Here is a 23,471-nt window from a genome sequence, read left to right as displayed (position 1 = left end):
AAAGAGGAAACTACTGACCTTTCATTCGAAGTTGCAAAGCAAGTCAATATGCTCTAATTTCACAGTTATCCAGCCCTTTCTAAACACAGCTGGCAAGGGCTCTGCGAGGTAAACACTTGGCAAGTCTCTCACGGGTCCCCTCAACTTACAGGAATCCTGACTTGATTTGGATTCTGACAGGCTGACAGCAGAAGCGTCCCGGGACTGGTCGATCATGCCAATGTTCACTTTGTGCTTGTAGGGATCCAAGGCCCCCAAAAGGCCTAACACCCGAATGGCCTGGGTGGGGAAGGGGAAAGAGAAAGAAAACATTCATCAAAACATCTGATTACAACAGCTCTCAGGGGCATTCTTCTCATGTTCCATGATATCCAATTCATACCCGGTGACCAGCTACATGAACAGAATGGAGAGGGACAGGAAGTCTAATCAACATTGTCAGAGCATGTGAATGCCACAAACTTTTGTGTCTCTCTCTCCATTTTCCCAGCTACGTCTTTGAAGACAAAGCATGCCATGCTCCCTACCTCTCTCCGTGTGCCCTGGTTCTGCTCCGTCTTCAGGAAATTCAGCAGCACCTCAAGCAAAGTGGGGTACTTCCTGTAGGGCTCCACCACATAGCCAGTGCTGGCCACCAACTGGCCCAGGGTCCACAGGGCCACCTGGATAGACAAAAGCTCACATGGTGAGTGGAGCCAATAGGAATTTCCAGTAAAGACACTACGCAGGAACAGAAATCCTGAGGGTTGGGACATAAAAACAAGGCTATAAACCATTATGACAATCACTAAATCAAAAAGGAAACAACAGTCCCACCTTTCCCAAAGGAAATCCATAGCCTTACACAGCCTTACTGAATAATAGAAGTCTGACTCAAAAGGACATTAAAACTGCTTTTTTTAAAAATATGTATTTTATTGATTTTTTACAGAGAGGAAGGGAGAGGGATAGAGAGCTAGAAACATTGATGAGAGAGAAACATAGACCAGCTGCTTCCTGCACACCCCCCACTGGGGATGTGCCCACAACCAAGGTACATGCCCTTGACCGGAATCGAACCTGGGACCTTTCAGTCCGCAGGCTGACGCTCTATCCACTGAGCCAAACCAGTTAGGGCTAAAACTGCTCTTAATTTTAGTCTAGTCACCTAATGACCTCAATGACTAACAGGAAGCCAAGCTGGGGAGGGCGGGCTAAAGTCTGCTGGCATCCACAGCCCAAGGCCAAGGCTTTCTTTTTCCCTTTAGGGGCTGGGCCCTGACAGATGATTTCCATTTTCTTTTGTCTAGAGGAAATGGCACTGGTCAGTATGATCTTTAATGAAAGTGACTCCCAGCCAGGATGACAGCTAATTCTGGCTCCAAGTCTTTCTTCCCTTTTCTCAGTCAGCAAATATTCCAGAGTACATATCATGTGCTAGATGCTAGCTGGAGACACTGAGGTGACTGTGAGAGACAAGGCCCTGGCCTAATGGAATCTGTCCTTCTGTCCTGCCATCAGGATTCAGTGATACTCACCTGCCTTTTGGCCAACAGAGAGGAGTCCTGGAGCATGTCCATGATGATAATAAAAAGTTCATCAACCCATTTCCTCATTTCTAGGCCACTAACCTACAACATGAACAAGAGGGAGTGGATAAAATTAGAACTTGTGACATTAATAAGTATTTCGACTTCCTCGGAGGTGAAATAGTATTCTTTCCATCCAATGGAAAAGGCAGTTGTCGCCTTACCTGAGCCAACTCTCCTATTGTAGCCAAGACATTATTGATCACACCTGGGTTTGGATCAGGGTCTGGATCCTTCAGTTTCAAAATTAAAGCCTACGGAAACAAAGTATGAGAAACTGAGTGCAGGTTAGTCTACAAGAAACCTTTCTTTTATAAAAGCAAACTTCACACAGAGACCATCTCAGTCATGGGTAAATTACTGCTAGGTTTATGAAGCCAGGATTTCTCTGGAAAGTGGATTTTTTAAAAAATATATATTTTATTGATTTTTTACAGAGAGGAAGGGATAGGGACAGAGAGTTAGAAACATCAACGAGAGAGAAACATTGATCAGCTGCCTCCGGCACACCCCCTACTAGGGATGTGCCCGCAACCAAGGTACATGCCCTTGACCAGAATTGAACCTGGGACCTTTCAGTCCACAGGCCGATGCTCTATCCACTGAGCCAAACCAGTTAGGGCTAGAAAGTGGATTTTCAAACTTTTCTCCATACTGCGCACAAGTTTGACACGTGATAGAGCTGGGAAGTGCCATGATTTAAAAACTTTTCCATGCCTCCTCTAAATTATATCTGTGTGATCATCTGCCCTAATTCACATAAGTTATGAAAGGCAGTACATGGCTCTAACATGTTCAAATTTGAATGTTGTTTCAGATTTTAAAGCTCTTTTTTTTTTGGTCATTTTGGGGGAGCTGTTTTATGCTGCAAACCACCTACTTCTTTCCAAGCACACATTTGAGGATGTGCTTGAAGCATCTCTCTTACAAGGAGACCCTTCTGCTGCAATCTGTGAGATTCTTGGGATTCTTTAACTGAGGGTGCTTGATGTGGCCTTTGTCCCTGGGACCAAAGAAATTGTCCAGTTTGTTCATCATCCCAGTGAGCACTGAAACAGTCTCATCACCCCAAATGAGCAGGCGTAAGACACCCCAGAGCAAGTGCCAGTCTGTCTGTCGTGAGTTACCTTCAGAATAGGCTCCATGTAAGGGCGGATGAGTCGGGGAGCGTTGGAGACTAGGTGGCCCAGCATGCGGGCACTCTGCTCTTTGATTCTTCCAATACCGCTGTGCTCCAGCTCTGTCAAAATCTGCAGGGAAGAAAGGCTCACTGCAGCAGAGGAAACTGCAGAGAGGAACTGCGTGCCAAAGGGAAAGTGTGGGCAGGAGAAGGAACCAGAACTCCACTGTGGATGAGGTAGCTGCCTGTTACTCTACACGTACAGGACATTTCTGCAGCTGAGTCTTGGAGACAGCAGCGACTGAAAGACACACTGTTTGAAACCAGCCCCATCTCCCCATCACAGCACCCAGGGCCCCACAGTCCTCTCCAGAGCACAGCTGGTAACAGTGCAGCACAGTCACAAAAGACTGAGAAGGGAGAGCTGGGAACAGTGTTTTGCAGAAATGAGGAATGAAGGAAGGGCTCTCTTCTGGAAAAAATCTTTGTCCAGACAGCAAATTACTAAGAGTGCCTATAAATAATGACAAAGGAATCAGGGAATAGTCAGAACAGCTATGATGTTGAGAGAAATACTGATATTCAGTAGTGGCTTCAGGCACATCTAGGTAAACCCAAATAGTTAGGGATTATAGCAATAGAATCAATCGCCAAGGACCTTAATGAACAGAGATAACATGATTGTACTGACATCCTTCAAGCACTAGCAAATCACACATTATGCTCATGGTGACACAGACATTAAGAACTTTTTAGGGGGCTCTTTCCCCCTCCCCACCTGGGAGTCTGTGCTGTGAGAATCTTTCCCTTTCCCCACATGGGAGTCTGTACTTGTTCTTAATAAATTTCCACCTTTGCTATAAAAAAAAGAAAGAATTTTTTTTTCTATATATTCTATTGATTTTTTAGAGAGAGGAAGGGAGAGAGATAGTTAGAAACATCGATGAGAGAGAAACATTGATCAGCTGCCTCCTGCACATCTCCCACTGGGGATGTGTCCGCAACCCAGGCACACGCCCCCGACCGGAATCGAACCTGGGACCCTTCAGTCCATAGGCCGACGGCATATATTTATTTTTTACAGAGAGGAAGGGAGAGGGATAGAGAGTTAGAAACATTGATTAGAGAGAAACATCGATCAGCTTCCTTCTGCAAACCTCCCACTGGGGATGTGCCCGAAACCAAGGTACATGCCCTTGACTGGAATCGAACCTGGGACCTTTTAGTCCACAGGCCGATGCTCTATCCACTGAGCCAAACCAGTCAGGGGTAGAACTTTTTAAAAATATATTTTTTAATTGCATTCAAAGAAGGGAGAGGGAGAGAGAGAAGGAAACATCAATGATGAGAGAGAACTATTGATCAGCTGCCTCCTGCACACCGCACAATGAGCCTGCAACCCAGGCATGTGCCTTGAATGGGAATTGAACCCGTGACCTCCTGGTTCATAGGTCAACGCTCAACCACTGAGCAATGCTGGCCGGGCTCAGAACTTATTATAGACAGACTTCTGAAGAGTTAAAGTTGCCAGAGGAAATCTCTGAAAAGTGAGGAAAGTGAAAAAACAAAGCTCAGGCTACCTCTGCTACCCAGAGGAGGAGTCCACAATGTGGTGTTACATTTTGTCTTGGTTACTGACTTAAGATTAATCCTGACTTTCTGGATCCTCTTAGCAGCCTGTTTTTCCTGTCACAGCAGACAGCAGCGAGAGAGGAAGGAGTGGAATATTAAGAACAGACCCACAACAGCAAGGAGAGATGGCTGACTGGGAAGAAATGGGTACCAGTGAGGGGAGCACGACTCTCTGGGGCAGCACAGGGCCAAATCAAAGTACCCCAAACTCACCTCTAGAGCTAGAGAGCATCACTGCACCTTAATCACAATACCCAATGCCCACCTCGATGACCAAGGCAGCAAGAAAAGGCTGAAGCACGGTTAGGTAATGTCCCTATCAAGGCATGAAAATGTGCACTTCATCTCAGAAAAATTTGCATCTTCAAAACAAGAACGATTACTTAAACTTTGGAGTTTCGGAGGCTAAGTCCAGTCCTGATATGCGCACTCACTGATGCTTCAGGCTCCCCAGTACCAGCAGAGTGAGGCGGCCTGGTAGTTTACTCTAAGCTCCCAGAGGACACAGGTTCCACCTGGCCTATTCCCTGCTCCCAGCACCCAGCACACTTGGAACACATAGGTGCTCAAAAGGTCTGTTAACTGAATTAACACACTGCTGTTCTCACTCGGAGATATTTCTACATCAAGCTTATTTAGCATGATTTGAACTACAGGCTCAACAATGATTTCTTTTCCTTCCCAAAACCTTAAGTATTTTTAAAAGACAAAACAGTAGGTACTCCTAACACAGGCCTAGCCAGCAGGTAAATAAGTAAACTATTAGGCTAAAAACAGAAGTGCCACTGTAAAATCTTCTAATTTATTGAATGACGATATAATTTATGGTCACTTTAATTATGACAAATTGTGAATAAATAACATTTCTCTATGGTAAAAATTACACATATTAATGACTTTCTATGTTTAAGTTCTTTATATGTTATGAAAAGTGTTTATTTCAAAAGAAACTAAGGGGGGGAGTTAGGAAGCAAAGGGTGAGGTGGGGACAGGGTAGAAATGGGGGCATAGGGAAGGTCTGGGTGAGCCACACTGAGACCCAGAAAAGGTGGGTGGAAGTAACTGGAGGCAGGAAGGACTGAACCACACATCACTCACAGGAGGCCAGAAAACTTACTTGGGTAGGTCAAGACAGGTTTTAGCCAGAATAGAAAATCCTACTGGCTCTACCAGCAATGTCAATCTGGATTTACCGCAGGCTCTAGTCCAAGCAGCTTAGTTTGGCATCTCACACTGTTTAAGAATGAAAGCCAGGGACCACAGACCAGGAGCAATAACTATGAGAAACAATGCTGGAACCTCATATTTGGCCTCTGTGCTTGATCTAGCATCAGCAAGAAAAGCAGGAGCCTGGAAGGATAGAGAGGTGCTGGGAAGACCATCTGCAGGGAAGAGCACCAAGAAATAGAATCGCTGGTGACTTGCCAGGAAAAAGAGCTGTGTGAGAGGTTAGTCTGGACTAAGAGGCACACGGGAGTCATACTAACAAGAGACTTATTGAGGTGATAAACACTAGAATTGCCAATTATAAAGCCGGGGAAACGTGGGTCTTGGAGCCAAATGTGGCTTTTACCAGGCATCTCAATCCTGTCTTTAAATTCTCTTTCTCCCCACAGCCGTCATGAGAAAAGTCCTCTCCCAGCGCCTCTAGCTTTGACTGTCATGTCATTACCTGGATGAGCATCTTGCGCAGGAAAGGCATGACGAAGGCTGGGTTCATGCTACTGAGCCGGCCCACCGTGCAGATGGCCAGCTCCCGGATCTCAAACACCTGGTCATTCAGGGCCACAAACAGGGCCTGCAAATTCTCTGCCTGGGCCAGGTGCGCATCAAAGCGCTCATCCAGGGAGGCCAAGACACAGTAGCGAATGTCAGGGTCTGCAAGAACAAGTGAGCCTTTGAACACCTCTTCAATGCGCTCATCCTTCCAGCCCTTCCCCCGTGTTCCCTCCACTGCCGTCAGCCTCGTGAGAGGATTCCAGATACCCTTCTCTCATCTAACCTGTCGTGCCTTTCTCTATTCGCAGGAACAAAGAGAATGGAATTAAAGACAGGTTATCTTACAACAATAGGTTGGAGCAGCCAAACCTAACACCTTGGCAGAGACAGAGCTGAGCGTCATGAGGCTGAAGGTCTCTGGAGAGGCCATGCCATGAAACTGCCCCAAACCCCTGAACTTCCCGCGACTGCTTCTGTCTAATAAACGTTACCGGGGTCTGTTATCCCAACCACGAGCAGCTTGCTGAGCACGTCCGCCACCACTTGCACTGCAGTCTGGCTAACCACGTGTGCGTGGCCGCTGATGAGGTGGACCGAGGGCGTGAGCAGGCGGGAGCAGGTGCGGGCGGCTTCCATGCGGATCTCCTTGTGCTCACTGTTCAGGAAATGATCCGCACAGTGGCGGACAAACTGGGTCAGGGAGTGTCCTGGATATAAAGCAGAGAGAAAACAGAACAATCACTGCTGCTTCAGACAACAGGTCTGCAACTTGCTAGCTGCATTCTCCACTTTGTGGCTACTAATTCAATTTTCAACAAGATATTGATCAGCAAGACACTGACCCAGAACTCATCCTAACAATGAGCTTTCAATCATTAGAAAGGCAGACGGGAGGCGGAGGAGCTGGGAGACAGAAAAAAGGCATTCTCCCATCCTAACTGTCTTTTATTCTCTTCAGAGAATAAATCATTTTGTTTTACTCTGACCCAACCCCAGAGAGTAAAACAATTCTTGATCAAATTTACCTTGTCTGTTTTAGTTCCTGATTTAAATACCAAAAAAAGAGTCTGTTGTAGGTTGCGTTGAAATATAGCTACTTTCTATTTATTACAAAGAAATTGTCCTGGATGTTAATCAGCGTGATGAGGAACTGCAATGGGAAAACACAGATGGCTGTCCATATTCAGACGGCATGCCATTCAGGCTTTGGGTACTTGTTTGTTTCCCTATAGGCTTGACTAAGACCGCCTACACGATTTTAAATTTCAAAAAGTGTCCATTTTTCTCTCCTGAACTAAATCTCCCTAGGGAATTAGTGGGGTTTACCTGCAGCTTAGAATTCCAAACTGAACTACACAGCATAGCACTCTCGGAAATCACACAGCCACAGGAATACAAACACCCAAAGCCCATGCTCACACATGTTAAAGCATTAAATACCATCTTAGCTACCTGGAGGTGGGGCCTAGGGGATCCATCTCTGACTTTTCCATCTCTGAAGCATTAGTTCCTTAGACCAAAGCACACTTTTCCTGAAACACCATCTGCCCCAAAACGCAGTATGGGACAAAGAAACAAGCAGTAGGAATTAACAATATACAGAAAGACTCTAGGAAAGATGAGCTGCTACAGAGACAGCTCCCCTGTCTCCAAGGCCTCTAGCAAGATCCAGGAATTCTAGACACCCTCATTTCTCTCTCAAGGTTCCCAGCATCGCTCACTATCTTCGCAAGATCTATTGCAATTTCTTACCTTCAAATTCAAAGCTGCCAAGAGTTCGAAGGGCAAGAGTAATGCTGCCCACATCACTGGCCTCAGGGAGGGTTGTGAGGCCAGGGGAGGCCAGCTGATGGGCCAGGCCCTTGGGCATGCCTGGGTGCCGGAGGGGCTTGTGCATGAGGACCAGGGATAGCATCTTCAGGAGCCCATCTTGGATGTCCTTCTTTAGCTGAGGAATCTGACGGCTCAGGTCGTAGAGCACAGCTGTGAGGGCGGGGCTGAGAGGGAGGACACCAGTCATCCATGGGCTGCATACATGACATTCAGTCTGTTCCTGGGAAGAAACAATCCTCCTTGTCCAGCAAGGGGATCGGGCCCCTTCACTCTTGGTCTTTAAAGTATATAGAAAACTACAGAATAAGTGTTCTGAACTCTCTAGGCCTAGTCACAGATTTCAAAACAATGCGTTTCTGGTTTTTGCCATGAGAGAACTTGCTGAACATAATTCGACCACCGTAGAAGACCAAGTCTCAATAAACAACCTGGGAGTCAGACTGAGAGCATTGTCCTTATTTTATAGATCAGGGGTGGGGAATGTCCGGCCTGTGGGCCATATAAGGCATGAGAAATCCTTTGGGCTGGCCCTGCCAAGGCATTAGGGGTGAGTTAATTAAATATCTGACCAAATATAGCAGGCTAATTTTTAAGTTGATAATTTTGTATGGCCCAAGAATGATGCTATAAACTATCCAAATGATCCCTGGGAGAAAAAGGTTCCCCAACCGTTATAGATGAAGCGAACTAGTGTAGAGAGCTTAAGCAATTTCCCTAATAAACATATAAACAATAGCTGCAAACATTACTTGGGCACTTCTTATATGCAAGGCACTGTGCTAGGAATGGCTACTTCATGAACGTTTTCTTACTAATTGGGACCTTGCTGCCTGTGAGATCCTTCTTGGCACATTTAACCTCCTCAGTATCCTGTGAGGTAAGTACTTTTATTATACCCGCATTTCAGGTGAGAAAACTGAGGCTCAGAGAGGTAAGGTAACTGAGGATCACACAGCTAGCTGGTGACGAAGCTGGGATGTGAAACAAGCCTGCGTGTTTAGGGAGAGCTATCCTACCTATCCAACTTAGCATGCAAACCATCATGCCTTGCTCTTTCAATGGTCACAATCCTGTGGCTCATGCCTCTACCAGAGACAGGGAACGCCGAGGTTTCTGACGCCCACCTCAGTCCCACCGCCAGCATAGGCTCCAGCAGCTCCTTGATATCCTGCTGGATGCCTGGCCCCATTGCCCGAGCCAGCATGCTGATGCAGGTGAACACTGTGGCATCCACCTGCATTGCCTTCTGTCTCCTGCAGAGAACCAGAGAGGGGCTAGTTTAGACACAACATCATTCTGTGAGGCCCCACCTCAAAACTGTTGGGGCAAGGAGGGCCAGTTACCCAGGCAGGGTCACCACACGTGCAGGTTATCTACTGCACAGTTCTAGGGGGCCCATCACACACAGTCACTGCAGATCTGTCCACAGCATTTACAACAACAATCCAGCAGGCGGCAGTACTGGTAAAGGTCGTGAGGAAGGGGCCCCTTTCCCCAGTTCACACAAATGGCACCATGTGGTTTAGTGTGGTGCTGGCCAATGTACCTATTTAGGAAGCAAACTGAACAATGTGTACATTAGGGACCATAAGTGCAGGGCCCAGCCATTCTATGGAAAGAAATTCTTCTCCCTATTAATTGGCCAGAACAATCCTTGCTACTAATACAGGAAAATATAAAGACACAATTCTAATGAACACTGACCACCCCCACCCCCACCCCCCCGACTGAGAGAAGTCACCCTGGCCTATCCATCTTGGTGGTGCTAATGGTTGTTTTCATGCTTGATTCATTGGAAAGTTTCAAGAGATGGAATAACTCATCCAACTAAGTTCCAGCCTAGGAGTCTCTCTTTAGGTCTTATATCAAATTAAGACCTTTGAAAGCCAGAGAAAAGAGCAAAACCAGGTGATTCACAGTGAGTAATAATACTGAAAACAGCACTGGCATCTAACATCCTCACATGGTGTTCAATCTACCTAAAAATATCAATGCCATTTCACTGGGAAAAGGTTGGCGCTCAACTGAGGAAGGCTGTTTTTTATATGATTTTGCTATGACATGGAGGTTAAGGAGGCAGAGAACAGACTTCAGCTCCATGGAGATGGATGGTGCACCCTTCCTCTCACAGCTAGGGTGGCAGGGGAAATCAAAACAGAGATGCTTACTTATGGGCAAAGTCCTTAGGGGGCAAGGCTGCTCGGATGATGTCCAGCACACGAGGTAAGTAGATCTTGAACTCAGACCTCACTGCCACAGAAAGGAGCCCCAGGGCTTGGAAGGCTGCTGTCCGTTCCTTCTCCTTCTTGACACAGCTGAGGACATGGTTCATGGTATCCTGGAGGTACTGGGTATCTGGGCACAGAAAAGACAAAGTGTATGGCTTGAGGTCAGGGTTGGTCTATATGTCAGTCAAAGGCCAGAGTTCCCATAAATCACTTAGATTTAAGAATAAATAAAAAATGCCTGTTAGAAAGATGGTAAGAATTTAGAGGATGTACTAAATAACCAAAGACTTACACTTGATAATCACTCTTCAAATACATCTTTTGTAAATACTAAAAATACAACATTTTTTTTAATTAGAAAAATCCACAAAACTTATAGGGTCTCCAAAACAATATCATATAATTGTTCTATTAGCGTTATATTTTGAGGAAAAGATTACATCCTCCTGTTTAAGGAATATATGTTACATCTTGTTTAAAAACAAAGAGAGGGCCACCTAAACTATTTTATATTGTATTGAAAATTTAAAGTAATATTAAATACTATTTGCAATTAACAGGCCATTCCATTTAGGTAAGGCCTAGAAATCACTGCCATTACCTAGAGCAGTGGTTCTCAACCTTCCTAATGTTGCGACTCTTTAATACAGTTCCTCATGTTGTGGTGACCCCCAATTTCATTGTTACAAATTGAACATAATTAAAGCATAGTGATTAATCACAAAAACAATACGTAATTATATATGTGCTTTCCGATGGTCTTAGGCGACCCCTGTGAAAGGGTTGTTGGACCTCCAAAGGGGTCGCGACCCACAGGTTGAGAACCGCTGACCTAGAGATTCCTGTTACAGTTATATTTAACAGAACAAGATTGAGTCTGTAATTTGGAAATCCACATGTGTGTTTTCATTAAGTTTACATTAGCCAATGTGCATGGATAGGTGATTCTTGGGCAATTTAAGTTAAAGTGTTATTACTCCTGTGAAGGCTGGAATTTCTTGATTCTTGCCTCTTCTTATGTTTCTTCTGTTCCATTTAATTGGCACCAGAAGCACATAACAGCAGAGAGGGAAGGACCACACATCCATTAGAAAGTTAGGGGTGTCGAGGGCTTCTGAACCACCGTTAGGAGACAGTGCATTAGACTTCCAAACGGCATGTACACATCACTATATTTATTCTAACAAGACACGTCTTCTCCCACAGCTCTTGTGAGCAAATGACATTAAAGCATGCTGGGGCTTGAAAACAGCCTCAGTGACACGACCCTACTACCACCAGAGTGCGTCATCAAGGAACCAGGCCTTTTTTTCAGCAGGAAACGGACCTAACTCAAGAGAAGTTCCTTTTCTAGATTTAGCACCCTAAGAGATTAGGAATCTGACTTTGTTAGAGATTCCAACCCAATCAATCTTGGGGTATTTTTGATGTTCAGAAAGCTGACATCATCAGGAAATTCGAGCAATGACTTCTAAACTACAAACTTTAAATAGGCAGCACTTTCCTGATGAGACATGTACTTTGGAGGCTGAATTTCAATGGCATATTTTAGTATATTATTTAATAAAACAACAAAAACCCACTTCAAAAGAATAACCCAGGGGCCCTCTGAGCCTTTGTGTTCTGCTGCCGGCAGCCTTTGGAACATACTAGGGGGACTGCTTCCACACCATGCCAGACTTTCATCAAATTTGGCCTAGTTATTCGGGTTTTCTTTTGAACCAGACTTTCAACCCAAGATCATTTACAGCTCTACTGAACTGGGGCATGTCTGGTCATTAAACAGAAAAAAGCTGCTGGTATCAAGTGGGAAGAATGGAAAGCTGAAAAAATAAGGGTGATTTTCATAATATCATTTCTCTCTGGTTCATTGGTTTTATGTGGCTAATTGTCTTGTCCTTAAGCAACACAGTTCTGTTCTCGCACAAAGCACATTTAACAGCTCAACAGCTCTATATTTCTCCTGCTTACATCTGGGCTGGGTGGTGTGAAATGAGTCTGTGCTAGGGAACGGCATCTGCCGAGGGTGAGGCTGGCCTTCCACTTACGCTCCAGGCTCTTACTTGGTCCTGAATGCTTCAGTGTGCACCACAATGAAGTACAAGGACATGTCCCAGATGGGGCCTCTACACTCAGCACAGACAGAGGTGAAACAGGACATAAATATGAGCAGGCAACTGGAGCATACTGTAATGGTCACCTTTACCTAATTTCTAAAATGGATTTGAAGTACCTAGAGGCAGCAGTAATAGTTTCCATTTTGGAGGGCTTACTCTGTGCCAGGCACTTAGAGCAGGTGCTCAGGCATTACTGCAGTTCACCTTGTGATGCAGGGATTGCTGTTTTAATGTTACTGTCCAAAACCTCAGCCACAGACAGAGGCAGGATTCACCCCAGGTCTGACGCACAAGCCTTTGCACAGCTGGGGCTATCATGGAAGAGGCATGGAATATTTCTAGCTGGAGTAATCCAGGAAGGCCTCAGGGAAGCCAGTATCTGCGTTGGGCCACCTTCAGGAGCCAGGAATTCACTTCCCGCTGACAAGGGCGGAATATGAGAACCCACAGTCTGTTATCCACGAAACCCGCCTCTGGGACACCCAGCCCTTTCTTCCTGTGAGTGGAGAGGCATCTCAGTGACCTCCAGAGGCAGAGGCAAGGCAGTCGCCCAGTCCTCCCTGCCCCACTGAGTATCTAAAATGCAACTCCCTTCCTCTGGTCTCTTTTTAGTCCATTCATGACCTTGTTGTTGGCTTCCATACCGGAGAACTTGCTTGGCTCTAGAACTGCCTCTGTGCCTACACGTTCTGCTACCTCAGACGTCTATAGAAAACCTGAACTAATACGACTGAAAGTGGATAGGAGACAAAGAAATCAGAGACTAGCCTCTAGCTGGCATTGCTTCAAATGAGAAGCAGACATAACTTTTTGGAATCACTTCTCTGTTTAATTACCCTTAAGTGGGTAATGACGTCTTCCACAGACATCCTCACCTGTGAAGGCAGAAGGTCGGAAGGCGGCCAAGCGGGGTAACAAATTAAGGATTGTCATTTGAATCAGCGAGTTCTTGCTACTCCTGCATTTCAGCACCCACTGGCACACCTGAGAGAGGAAGGGTACAGGGTTGGCGAAGGAAAGGGAGGTATGGAGCTTGGAAGGAGGGAGCGGGCCTCTTGCCACCTACCTGATCAAATTTCTCCTCCATCAAGTCTCTGCAACACCGGCTCTCCACCAGAGTGGACTTAGCTGGGCTGGGGGAAGCCCCAAATCCCATGAGGCTTTGGTGAGAGCTGTACCCCAGCAGTCCCACCAAGGCGTTTGACGGCTGGGGCTGTACAGCCTGGAAACTGGTGAAGGGGGTAATGTGACGAGGTTTCGTTCCGAAGCCCATGAGATCTTTGCAGTACTTGTCATGTACCAACTGCTGCTGTGTTATTTCTTCCATTTCTTCTCTCAGGCGCTATATATGCAGAGGGAAAAACACCACCTTTACTTACAAGTAGTATTTGCCCAGCACTGTGAGCCTACAGAGCAGCACATGTGCCCGACCCTGAAAGAAACTAGCTCCAAAGTGGACGGTGGCCACTCTTCAACTTTAGGATGAAGGTTTCCCCAGAACCCTACAGGAGGCCACCTACTGGGGTAACAAATTAGAACAAAATTTTGTTCTAATTTAGGTAAAAGAGCACCACCTACTGAACAATAAAGAAGCAGTAGGATCGACTGCCAAGGACCCGCCCTCCCCCAACCCCAAGTTGGTTTGGGAAAGCTGATTTGCAAATTGCTTTGCTTACAGACCCAAGTCACGGCAACGAAGTCTCTTGCTAAGGTGAGGGGCAGCTCCACTCCTGTTAAGGCCAGTCTACTCTCTTGCTTCTGGCCAGAAACCCAGGTAGAAACAACTTAGGCAAAGCATTCTCTAAGAACCCTAGGAATTCCACAGGAGGTGTGCAATATGCTGGCTGGCACAGAACTCATATCTATTTCCTGTTCAAAGGGCTGCTTAGCAATTCACCCTCCAACAGTCCAAAATGAGGATATAAAACAATTTTCTAAACTTCCAAACTTTTCTCAACACAGATTCCACCCCCAACCGCCCTCGCCAAATCTTGTCTCCTATTCCTGCCAAGGTCACCAATGACTCTTATGCTGCTAAATCTGAAGGCCAGTGCTCAGGCCTCTACTTATGTGACTTATCTGCAGCATTTGATCCAACTTACTATTTCCTCCTCCCTGAAACTCTTCCTTCACTTGGCTTCTTGGACCTAGAGCTTTCCCGCCATGGTTGCTCCTCATTTCTTGACCTCGGGTTCTCAGATGCTATCTCTCCTCCAATGCTAGCTGAAGCTACCATCTTGAGATGCCCTCCACCCTGTAGCCACTCTAACCTGCCCCTCCCATCTCCATCTTCCCCCTCAGTAAATGGGAACTCCAGTTTGCCAGGCCGAACACCTGGACTGTTCTCTCTCCCATCGACCTCCAAATCCCAAATTCAGAACCCAGCCCCCCCTGGTACTCCTACAGCTGCCACTATGGTCCAGGCCACAAAGGTCCCCTGCTAAGACTGCTGCAGTTCTCTCTGAACTAGACTCCTGGCTTCAACCCTTGCCCCTTCGATAAGCCATTTTCAACACAGTGGCCAGAGCGATCCTTTTGAAACATGAGTCAAATGCCACTCCACTGCTTAAAACCATTAATAGCTTCCCACTTCACATACGAAGTCTACAGCGTGGCTTCTGAGACCTTATGTGATGTGCCCCCACCCTGCCCCAGGCATTCCTCCGACCCCCTCTCCCACCTCCTCCCTTCTCCCGCTCTGCTCAGCCACAATGGTGACCCTGCCGCTTCCCAAACAGAGCGGCCTACTCCTGTCTCCTCAGGCCTCTGTGCCTGCAGAATCAGCTGCCTGGACTGCTCTTCCCCAGGTACTTGTCTGGCTTTTTTTCTCATCTCTCCCATGACTGTGCTCAAACATCACCATATTTTAAAAGATAATCCTTAATCCATGCGAGCATCCCTATTCCCTTTCCCGGCCCTACTTTTCTCCATAGCATTCATTGCTGTAAGATACACTGTACAGATTTACTTATTTGTGCATTGTCTGTCTCCCCCTGCTAGAATGAAATGTTTTATTCATGCTGCATTATTCTAGCTCTTAATACACGATGTAGCTTGCCCATAGTATTAGGAAATTACAATACCTTACATCTGGATAGTTCTTGGGAATTTACCAAGTACCACGATAAGAGCATTTCGTTTAAATCTGTGAGTTAGGAAATATTGTCCTGTGTTACTGGGAGGAAACAAAGGTTCCAGAGCTGTCGGGGCTACCGTGGAAAGCACCACGTCATACATGGCTGGGCAAATCTCTGAGGGCTACCATTTAAGGAATTCCCACAATGCATCAAGAAACCTCCCAGGAACTCAGTGAGGTGAGTAAAATCCCTGTCAAAAGTGAGGAAAATGAGACTAAAGGAGGTAAAGTAATTGGTTTACTGCCTGTTCCCTTCTCCGTGAGGACAGGGCCTTGCTTTGTCTGGTCAGGTGTCAGGGAGAAGCCTGGACTCCCGACACGGCTTCTCACCTCTCCCTCCATGCTGCTGATTCGGACCAGCTCGTTGAGGATCAGCAAAGCTCCGTGGATCCGATCATCCCGATTCATGCCCTTCTCCTTGGCCAAGGTCTCATCAAACCCTTTCTCTGCTTCTTCAAACGTGTGCTATGTAGAGAGAGAGAGAATGCCTTAATTACCCAACGTCCAACATTAGAGAGGACACAGGCAGACCCCATCTATATGGTGGTTTGGAGGGGTTAGTGTGCCTGCTCAGTGCCTTGTACCAGTATCATCGATAATACTAACTCACCAAGCTCTCGCCTTTAATTTAGCTTCAACTCTCCCAATACCATGAGGCAGATACCATTACAGCCCTATTTTAATAAATAAAAAATAGAGGCTCAACGAAATTACGTGACTTGTCCCAGGTCACACAGAAAAGCCAAAACTAGAACCCAAGTCTCCAACCCCATGTTCAGGGCTCTTTTTGTTGTACAGGATCCTTAGTAAATTCTCTTGTCAACAGCAATCGGCACAGGGTTCAACATTCTCAAGGAGAGAGAATTGGCATTTTCTAAATTAGTATTAACTGTATTTCATCGATTCTGAGTCACCCTTTTTTTCCTATTTTAAGGTATCTGAAAAGAGATATCTTATCATTGTTGACAAGATGGCACTGAGTCACAGTTTAATTGGCATCGTATTTTCAGTCTTAGTGGTACATGAAATAATGGTATGCTACCCATGAATCTTTGCTTTACTGAAATAATGAAATAACTATTGATTTACTAGTACACTGAGCTTAAAAAAATCATGAGACCAAAACAAACTTGCTGTGTGGCAAGGGGCCTGCTGCTGCCCAAGGCCCGGTGATACTCTTTGTGCATGTGCTTTGCTAGCGGCTGGAACGGAACCATCTCCTCACCCTGTACCACTGAGGCTTCTGCATCTCCTTTGGCTCACGCTGGGTGGTGAGAATCAGACAGGCACGAAGGGCGGCTACAGCTCCTTCACGGATGGCCTGCTTGGGGTCCCACACAGCCACGAAAATGTTGTCAAAGAAGGGCTGCACTTGCTGGAAGAAGAAGGTGGGGACGCTGATGGCCAGCTCACGGAGAACTAGGACCTAGGAGAAAAAGGCACACTGAGAACTGTCATCTGTATCACAGAACTTTTTTTAATGTTTTTTTTAAAGTTGATTTCAGAGAGGGAGTGGGAGGAGATAGAAACATCAATAAGAAGCATTGATCAGCTGCCTCCTGCACATCGCCTACTAGGGATTGAGCCCAAAATCCATGCATGTGACCTGACCAGGAATTGAACCATGACCTCCCGGTTCATAAGTCAATGCTCAACCACTGAGCCACACCAGCCAAGCTGTATCACACAGTTTTGTTCTCTCAGGAATATAGCTTTTGGCTTCCTAGAACCTATGTACATCAGAAAAAGAGCAGACTTGGGAATTCTGGGGCTCTAGGAAGGAAAGGAAAACTGCTCAAACATCCGTGTTCATTATCCTGGAGTGTTTACACACGATGCTGGTAATGTTAGAACACGAGCTCTGGAGGGGCAGGCTTGTTTTGTTTTGTAGCCTGTTCTACTGACAGCCTAGCCCCATACATAGAATATAGCAAGTTTTCAATAAACACTTATTGAATGAATGAAAAATCCTCTTTAATACCTAATCTTGCTATTATTTTCACTTGGCAGTGAAAGAAAGTAAAGATCAGAGGTTGCCCCAAGTTATAGAATTAGGAAATGGCAAAGCCAAGACTTGAACCAGGGCCCCAATACGGGCCCCTCCCCCACACCATTCTCCCTCCTTTTGGTGCTGCCTCCTCATGAGGGAGCTGACTGGAAAGGATCTGATCGATGCCTGTGACCCCCCCCATCACATTCATGTCCAAATTCTCCCTCTAGAAGACAGACTCTCCCATCTCACAGCATGGCATCCTAGCCCAACAAACCAGCCTCAGGGACAAGCTTCGAAAACCACGGCAGATGTACCCCCAAAAGAAGAGGATAAGCTACCACTCCCCCAAATGCAGAATAGCCAATGGGAAAAGAGGAAGTTTGGGCTAAGCACCAACCAATGAACAAATGTCTACAAAATAAACAGGAAAGGCTGACCAACTCTCCCACTGGGTGTGGTGAAGGTATCTACTTCCCCGGCTCCTCTCTTAACCCCAGTTCTTGCATATTCCCCCGGTAGATGCAGAGACCTTGGCAAAGACATGGTAGGGATCATGCAGATAGTACAGCTGTCTGGGGCTTGTAGCCTTTTGGCTGTGGCTTCTTCTCATGCTATGGTTCTTGCAATTTTGATTCTAGAAAATCAGAGCTCAGGATAAACACTGCACTTAGGGCTGCCCCTCAAGCAATGAAAAACAACTTTTAAGTTTCCTCTTCATGTGCAAAGCTCAGAGTGAAGACAGAAAGGAATCCGGGACAGAACCCAAGGCCACCAAGAAGCAGTGTCTCTGCCTGGAGCATCCCCTCTCATTCTCTGCCCCTTGGGGACCTAAGCACATTGTGTGAGGGACCCCGACACGATGCCATCACTCTCTAGGCCTGGCTGGCTGTGTTCCTCCTGCAGGCACTCACAGCTGCGTGTCTCCGGCCCTCGTTGCGGTCAGCGCCCAGCCATTCCAGGGCTCGCTTCACCTCAAACTCCACATACTCAGCGGTGAAAGTGTCCCCTGCCATGGCGAGGCGACCAATGGCCTTGGATGCCATTTCCATGACAACTGGGTCATTAGAGGGGAGGAGGTTCCGAAGATAATTAGCAAATCGCCCGATTCGGGTGGCATTCCCACCTTCCACTCCTATGAGGCTGGCTGGAAAAGAGAAAGGCAAAAGGTGAGGATGAACACATGCGGTCCAGGAAAGTGCGCTGCCCTGAAAGGAAAGCTGGCAGGACCCCTTCCTTTCATTCTGAGTACACACTGTAAGGTCCAGACGGTAAGCAATGCAGACACTTTTCATTTTAACCAACAGATTTGATATTTGTACAAGGATATTTGCATAAAGCAAAATGCTCTCATTTTAGTATATATAATTTGTTTTCTCAAGAAAAGGAAAAGCAACTGGGACTGAAAATTAAATCGCAGGCTGGATGACCACCTCTGGGAGTTGAAAATTACCTGCCTTTTGTTCACTGTCCCAGCTCTATTTTTCCATTCATGAGCCTTATGGCAGATATTACTCTACAGAGAAATCAGAACCTGCAAAGAGCTACACGGGGTGGTGGAAAGAAAGCTGGCTTCTAGTCTCAGCTCTGGCACACTGTCTGGCCCAGAAAAGTTGCTTCATGGTTCTGAGACTCCATATCTGAAAATACTTGCTTTGCCTACGTGCCAGGACTATTGCTATAATTAATACCTAAATAAGTACATGGAAAGCCACCGAGCTCCTTAAAATTTAATAAACGAATATGAACTAAGCCTCTAATAAGCAGCAGATACGGGGTGCAGTGGACACAAAGGTGAACAGTCCTTCGTTCCCAGTTGATATTGTCACCAGAGACTCTGTCCTTACCTATAGCCAAGATGCCACCTTTCCTCTCATTGGCATCTGAGCTGGAAACCAGTTCAAAAATGTGATGGTTCAGCTGATCATAGAAGCGAGTAGACTCCTCTTGACTCATCTGCAAAGGAAGATGTACTCAGAACAATTTCTAATGTCTCCCTGATGATGGTGATGGTGCTGGTGGCGTGGTTTCCAAAAAATAGGACCTGACAGGTATCCGCAGGTACGGTTTAAACCGAACATAACAAAGGCACTTCCCATTTCTATAAACTATAGAGCAACTGAACTCGCAATTCATCTATTTACTTAACAAATACTATTGCGTATACTCCGAGGGTCCTGTCCTCGGATCTACCTAGTACCAGGGGTGAAAGAATGAACAAGACAATATCCCCAACCTCCAGTTTGGTCTCTATTTTAAAAACCCCAAGCTCTTCCAACCCACCCCAACCGATGTTATCAGGCAAAAAGAATCAAAGGTCTGTGATTTTCACACTGAATCAATGCAGTGTGAAAAAGAAAAAAAAAAATTTTAAAACAGCTGACTCTAAGCTGATTCCTAAAGTGTCACAACACCGAGAGGCCACAGAAAGGTATAACCGCAGCAAAGGACGTGAGAAACTGGGTGCATTTCTGAAATAGAATCTTACTTAGCTGTCCAACGAAATCTAAGCCAGGGAGGGTGCACTTAGCCCAAACATCCATAACGAATGGCCCCAAATCACAGAAGCCCCCACCTCTCGAAGCTCCATGGTGACATAGTGCTGCAGCTCCTTGGCAGCTTTGGCCCTGGTCTCCTCATTCCGGCTCTTCAGGCCACTGGCAAACTGCTGCAGGATGCTCACGTTGCTAGATGCCATGGCAGCTGCGGCGGCGGCCGCGGGTCCGGTTCCAAGCATCTTGCCCCGAGGTTCTGTGGAGAAAAGCTTCCTTTAATATTCTGGATAATAAACTACGGCGATAAACTTATTTATGGCCCCGTTCCTCAACACAGATCTCCACCCTGTCCACGTCAGGTGGGGAGACCTCGGTGAGGACTGTGTAGAAAGCCTCTATTTATTCAACAATGACTCATGTTTAGAAGAGGCAGCATAGTAAGAGGGTCAAATTGTGGGCTGTGGAGCTAGGCTACCTGAGTTTGAATCCAACCCCAAATTATATACCTTGAGAAAACACTTAAAATGTCTATTTCCTCAGCTGCCACTGGGCAATAATAGTACCTAACTCATAGGATTGATGTGAGGACTAAGTAAGTTAATACATGTTAAAAAGTGCTGGGCACCCCGCGAGTTCTTAAAATTGTTAGCTATTATTATCATTATTACTACGATGCACATGGCAGAGTGCCAGGAACTAAAAGTGGGGAGGTAAGAGAGAATAAATCACACCTACAACTACCTCTTTCCTCAAGGAGTTCAATTTAAATAGAGTAATTATTCTATACCAACACGGTCCAACAGAAATAAAACACAAACTGCAAATGTAACTTTAAATTTCCTAGTAGCCATATAAAAAAAAAAGTAAAAAGAAACGGGTGAAATGAACTTTATTTAATACAATATATCTAAAATATCACTTCAATGTTATTAATGTCAAAAATGGATACATTTCCATCCTTTTTTTTTTTTTTTTGGTACCGAATGTCTAAAATCTAGTGTGCATCTTACACTTACAACAATCTCAGTGTGGACGAGTCACATTTCAAACACTGGGTGCCACACGTGGCTGGTGGTGCTGCCCTGGACAGTGCGGGTCTACAGAATACTAATACTTGAAAGGACCCCGAGAGCATTCGTTCACTCCTGCATTAGGTAACGTCTCTTCTCTCCATGAGCTTACAACCTGGGGGTGAATACAAATAATCAGGCAACCGCAATAAAGCGGCCATAATAGGGCTCAGCCAACATATATTACATATATATACATAAATATGTCGTCATATACATTATATGCTATATATATCTACACATATATACATTATAAACATTATACGTATTATATATAGTTACATGTATACCTACATAAATACACATCTCCTACGTATGTCCAGATTATATTAGAAAACCAGTTTTTCGAAATTCTTATTTTGAAAGACTTTGTGATGCTGAGAAAGAAAAAAATAAACAAGGTGTAAACGCTTTTGAAAGCTTTTCAATACTCCAGTGCCAAGACAATGACTGCAAAAGAAGGGTCACCCTTCCGGGGAGAGGGCACCCAGAAACCCGCGACAGGATGCGCGGCCGCCTCTGCGAGAGGCAGGAAACGTCCATCCCCGGGGAGGCACCGGCCTCTCTCTGTCCGGCCGGGCCCACGGGCCCACGGGCCCCCGGCTCCCCGCAAACGTCAATGGAGGCACTGGCAGGCAGGCATCTGGAGGACCGTGGCGAAGGCTTCAGAAAGGAGCCGAAGTTGGGAGGCTGGGCCTGGGATGGGAGCGGGAGAGGCACGAGGACGGAGCCTGAGGAGGGGACCGAGCTCAGCCTCGGGGAACGGGGCCCACGGAGCCTCCAGGTTGGAGTGCAAGGGGCTGACACCGGCGCCGGTCCCCCCTGAAGACAATTGGGAGGTGGACGCACAGGCGGCCCGGCAGTACCGGGGCTGCTGGGCCGGCCTTCGCGGCGCCAAAGGCGCGCGGCGGACTCAGAGGTTCGGGGGTCCCCCGCGGACCCGGGAGGAGGTGGGCGCTGCCTCACAGGGTGGGGGCCAGGGCTCCGGCGGTGCCCAACTCCAGGGTGCCGTCTCCCAGGGTACCCCGCGTCCCGGCGGGCGGCTTCCCCGTACCCCTACCCCGGGCCAGACTGGCTGTGGGTTTGGACACTCCGCCGCCCTGCAGGGGTCGGTGCCGGGCTCCGGACTCACCGTGCGGCTTCGGCCACGGCCTCAGCGGCCGCCAACTGCGCCGGTCCCACCGCCTCAGGCCCCCAGCCCCACCACCCGCCTTCCCCACTGTCCTCTAAGCCGCGGGAGGGAGGGCAGGTTCCCAGCCCCAACGACCAATCGACAGGCGCAAGAAGACGATGGACTGAAACGCTGGCCAATAGGAATGAAGGAGAAGTGAAGCTTGCGGACCCGGCTTCTCTAGGGGGCGGGGACTGTTCAAATAGACAAACCACGCGGCCAGTGGCAGACGAAAGGAGGCTCAGGTCCACTCGGGAGAACCAATCAGTCGTGAGTTGACTTCAGTCACTTCCACGCACACATCCGGTCCATCGCTACTATAATTCCCCCCAGCATTGGGGGTGCGGCCCTGTCTAGTCCGCTGTCTGGTACCTGGGATGAGGCTGAGCGGTGGTTAGCGAAGGTTCGCGGCCACAACTGGAGGAAAAGACCTAAACTTTTCGGGCTTATGGGACCGCGATCTCACTTTTGTTAAGTGTAACATGTATTTGAAAAGTTTTTTACTTAGATTTACTTCTTTTCCAAAATTATCGAAGCTCACAAGATCATTCGCGAGAAACCATAGCCAAATTTGAACTAAATGAGCTTCTCCTAAATCGATAATTTCAAAGCAACATAATTTTAAAAACAACTTTTCAGAAAACAATAACAAAAATAGAAGTTGACTACATCTTAATTAAAAAAAACTATGGTCTATTATAATAAATATTAAATATTCCTAAATAATCCATAATAGGAGTCATTAAATAAAATATAACACATTTTTATTACATATGTCGCCATTAATAATGGTAATGTAGATGAATATTTGTTAAGAAGGAAGAGGGTTCATAATTTATTAAAAATATAAATTACACAATATAAGTATATAACCATTAAAAACATTTATGTATATCTTATGTGTCTTTGTTACCATGGGGAACATGTACAAAGATGTAATGAAATTTGGGAAAGACATACTATTTTCTTTATACGTTACCATCAATGACTTGTATAATAAACATATAGTGTTTTTTGAGGATATGGAAATTTCCTGAAGTGTTAACTTGCCAAATTAAAAAGGCTTGGTAATATTCTGTGGCTAACAAAATACTCTGTCAAATTGAAAAAAAAAAATAATGATTACTGCTTTAAGTTTAGGATCTCTTCATTGCATTGATTTTCTGTGAAATAATTGTTACTCTGAATTTCACATTTCTCACTTGTGTTCAATATGTCCATATTTACTCATTAAACATTTTTGATTATGTAATATATTCACTGCTCAAATCTCAAAATAAATAAAATGGTATTTATCACCAAGTCTTGCTTCACCCCTGTCCTTTCACTTATTTTCTGTTTTTCTGTATCCCTAGAATTTTTTTTTAATTATTCTTTGTTTTTTTATTTTAT

At 46.0% G+C, this 23,471-nt stretch overlaps 1 protein-coding gene across 2 annotated transcripts in view; it reads right to left on the bottom strand.

Annotated features, from left to right (window-relative positions):
* The window catches only part of MTOR (mechanistic target of rapamycin (serine/threonine kinase)), a 113,135-nt gene extending 90,991 nt beyond the window's left edge, over positions 1 to 22,144 (bottom strand). The window contains exons 1-19 of one of the 2 annotated variants that reach the window (XM_015565890.1): positions 22,041 to 22,142; positions 20,855 to 21,023; positions 19,919 to 20,094; positions 19,191 to 19,299; positions 18,258 to 18,490; positions 16,579 to 16,779; positions 15,684 to 15,818; positions 13,284 to 13,559; positions 13,093 to 13,201; positions 10,041 to 10,227; positions 8,997 to 9,125; positions 7,792 to 8,036; positions 6,531 to 6,746; positions 5,993 to 6,198; positions 2,696 to 2,818; positions 1,733 to 1,822; positions 1,518 to 1,610; positions 528 to 662; positions 150 to 279 (exon numbers count right to left, since the gene is read on the bottom strand). In XM_015565890.1, the coding sequence (XP_015421376.1) occupies positions 150 to 279; positions 528 to 662; positions 1,518 to 1,610; positions 1,733 to 1,822; positions 2,696 to 2,818; positions 5,993 to 6,198; positions 6,531 to 6,746; positions 7,792 to 8,036; positions 8,997 to 9,125; positions 10,041 to 10,227; positions 13,093 to 13,201; positions 13,284 to 13,559; positions 15,684 to 15,818; positions 16,579 to 16,779; positions 18,258 to 18,490; positions 19,191 to 19,299; positions 19,919 to 20,080 (2,779 nt within the window). In that variant the 5' untranslated portion in view covers positions 20,081 to 20,094; positions 20,855 to 21,023; positions 22,041 to 22,142. Of the gene's footprint in view, positions 1 to 149; positions 280 to 527; positions 663 to 1,517; positions 1,611 to 1,732; positions 1,823 to 2,695; positions 2,819 to 5,992; positions 6,199 to 6,530; positions 6,747 to 7,791; positions 8,037 to 8,996; positions 9,126 to 10,040; positions 10,228 to 13,092; positions 13,202 to 13,283; positions 13,560 to 15,683; positions 15,819 to 16,578; positions 16,780 to 18,257; positions 18,491 to 19,190; positions 19,300 to 19,918; positions 20,095 to 20,854; positions 21,024 to 22,040 lie in introns of both variants that reach the window. The other variant, XM_006766723.2, reaches the window with a different exon arrangement.
* Positions 22,145 to 23,471: the final 1,327 nt, after the last annotated feature.

This window comes from Myotis davidii, unplaced genomic scaffold, assembly GCF_000327345.1.
Source record: "Myotis davidii unplaced genomic scaffold, ASM32734v1 scaffold299, whole genome shotgun sequence".
Classification (NCBI taxonomy): domain Eukaryota; kingdom Metazoa; phylum Chordata; class Mammalia; order Chiroptera; family Vespertilionidae; genus Myotis; species Myotis davidii.
The sequence above is the reverse complement of the archived record's forward strand: the minus strand, read 5'-3'. Positions and strand labels throughout refer to the sequence as shown.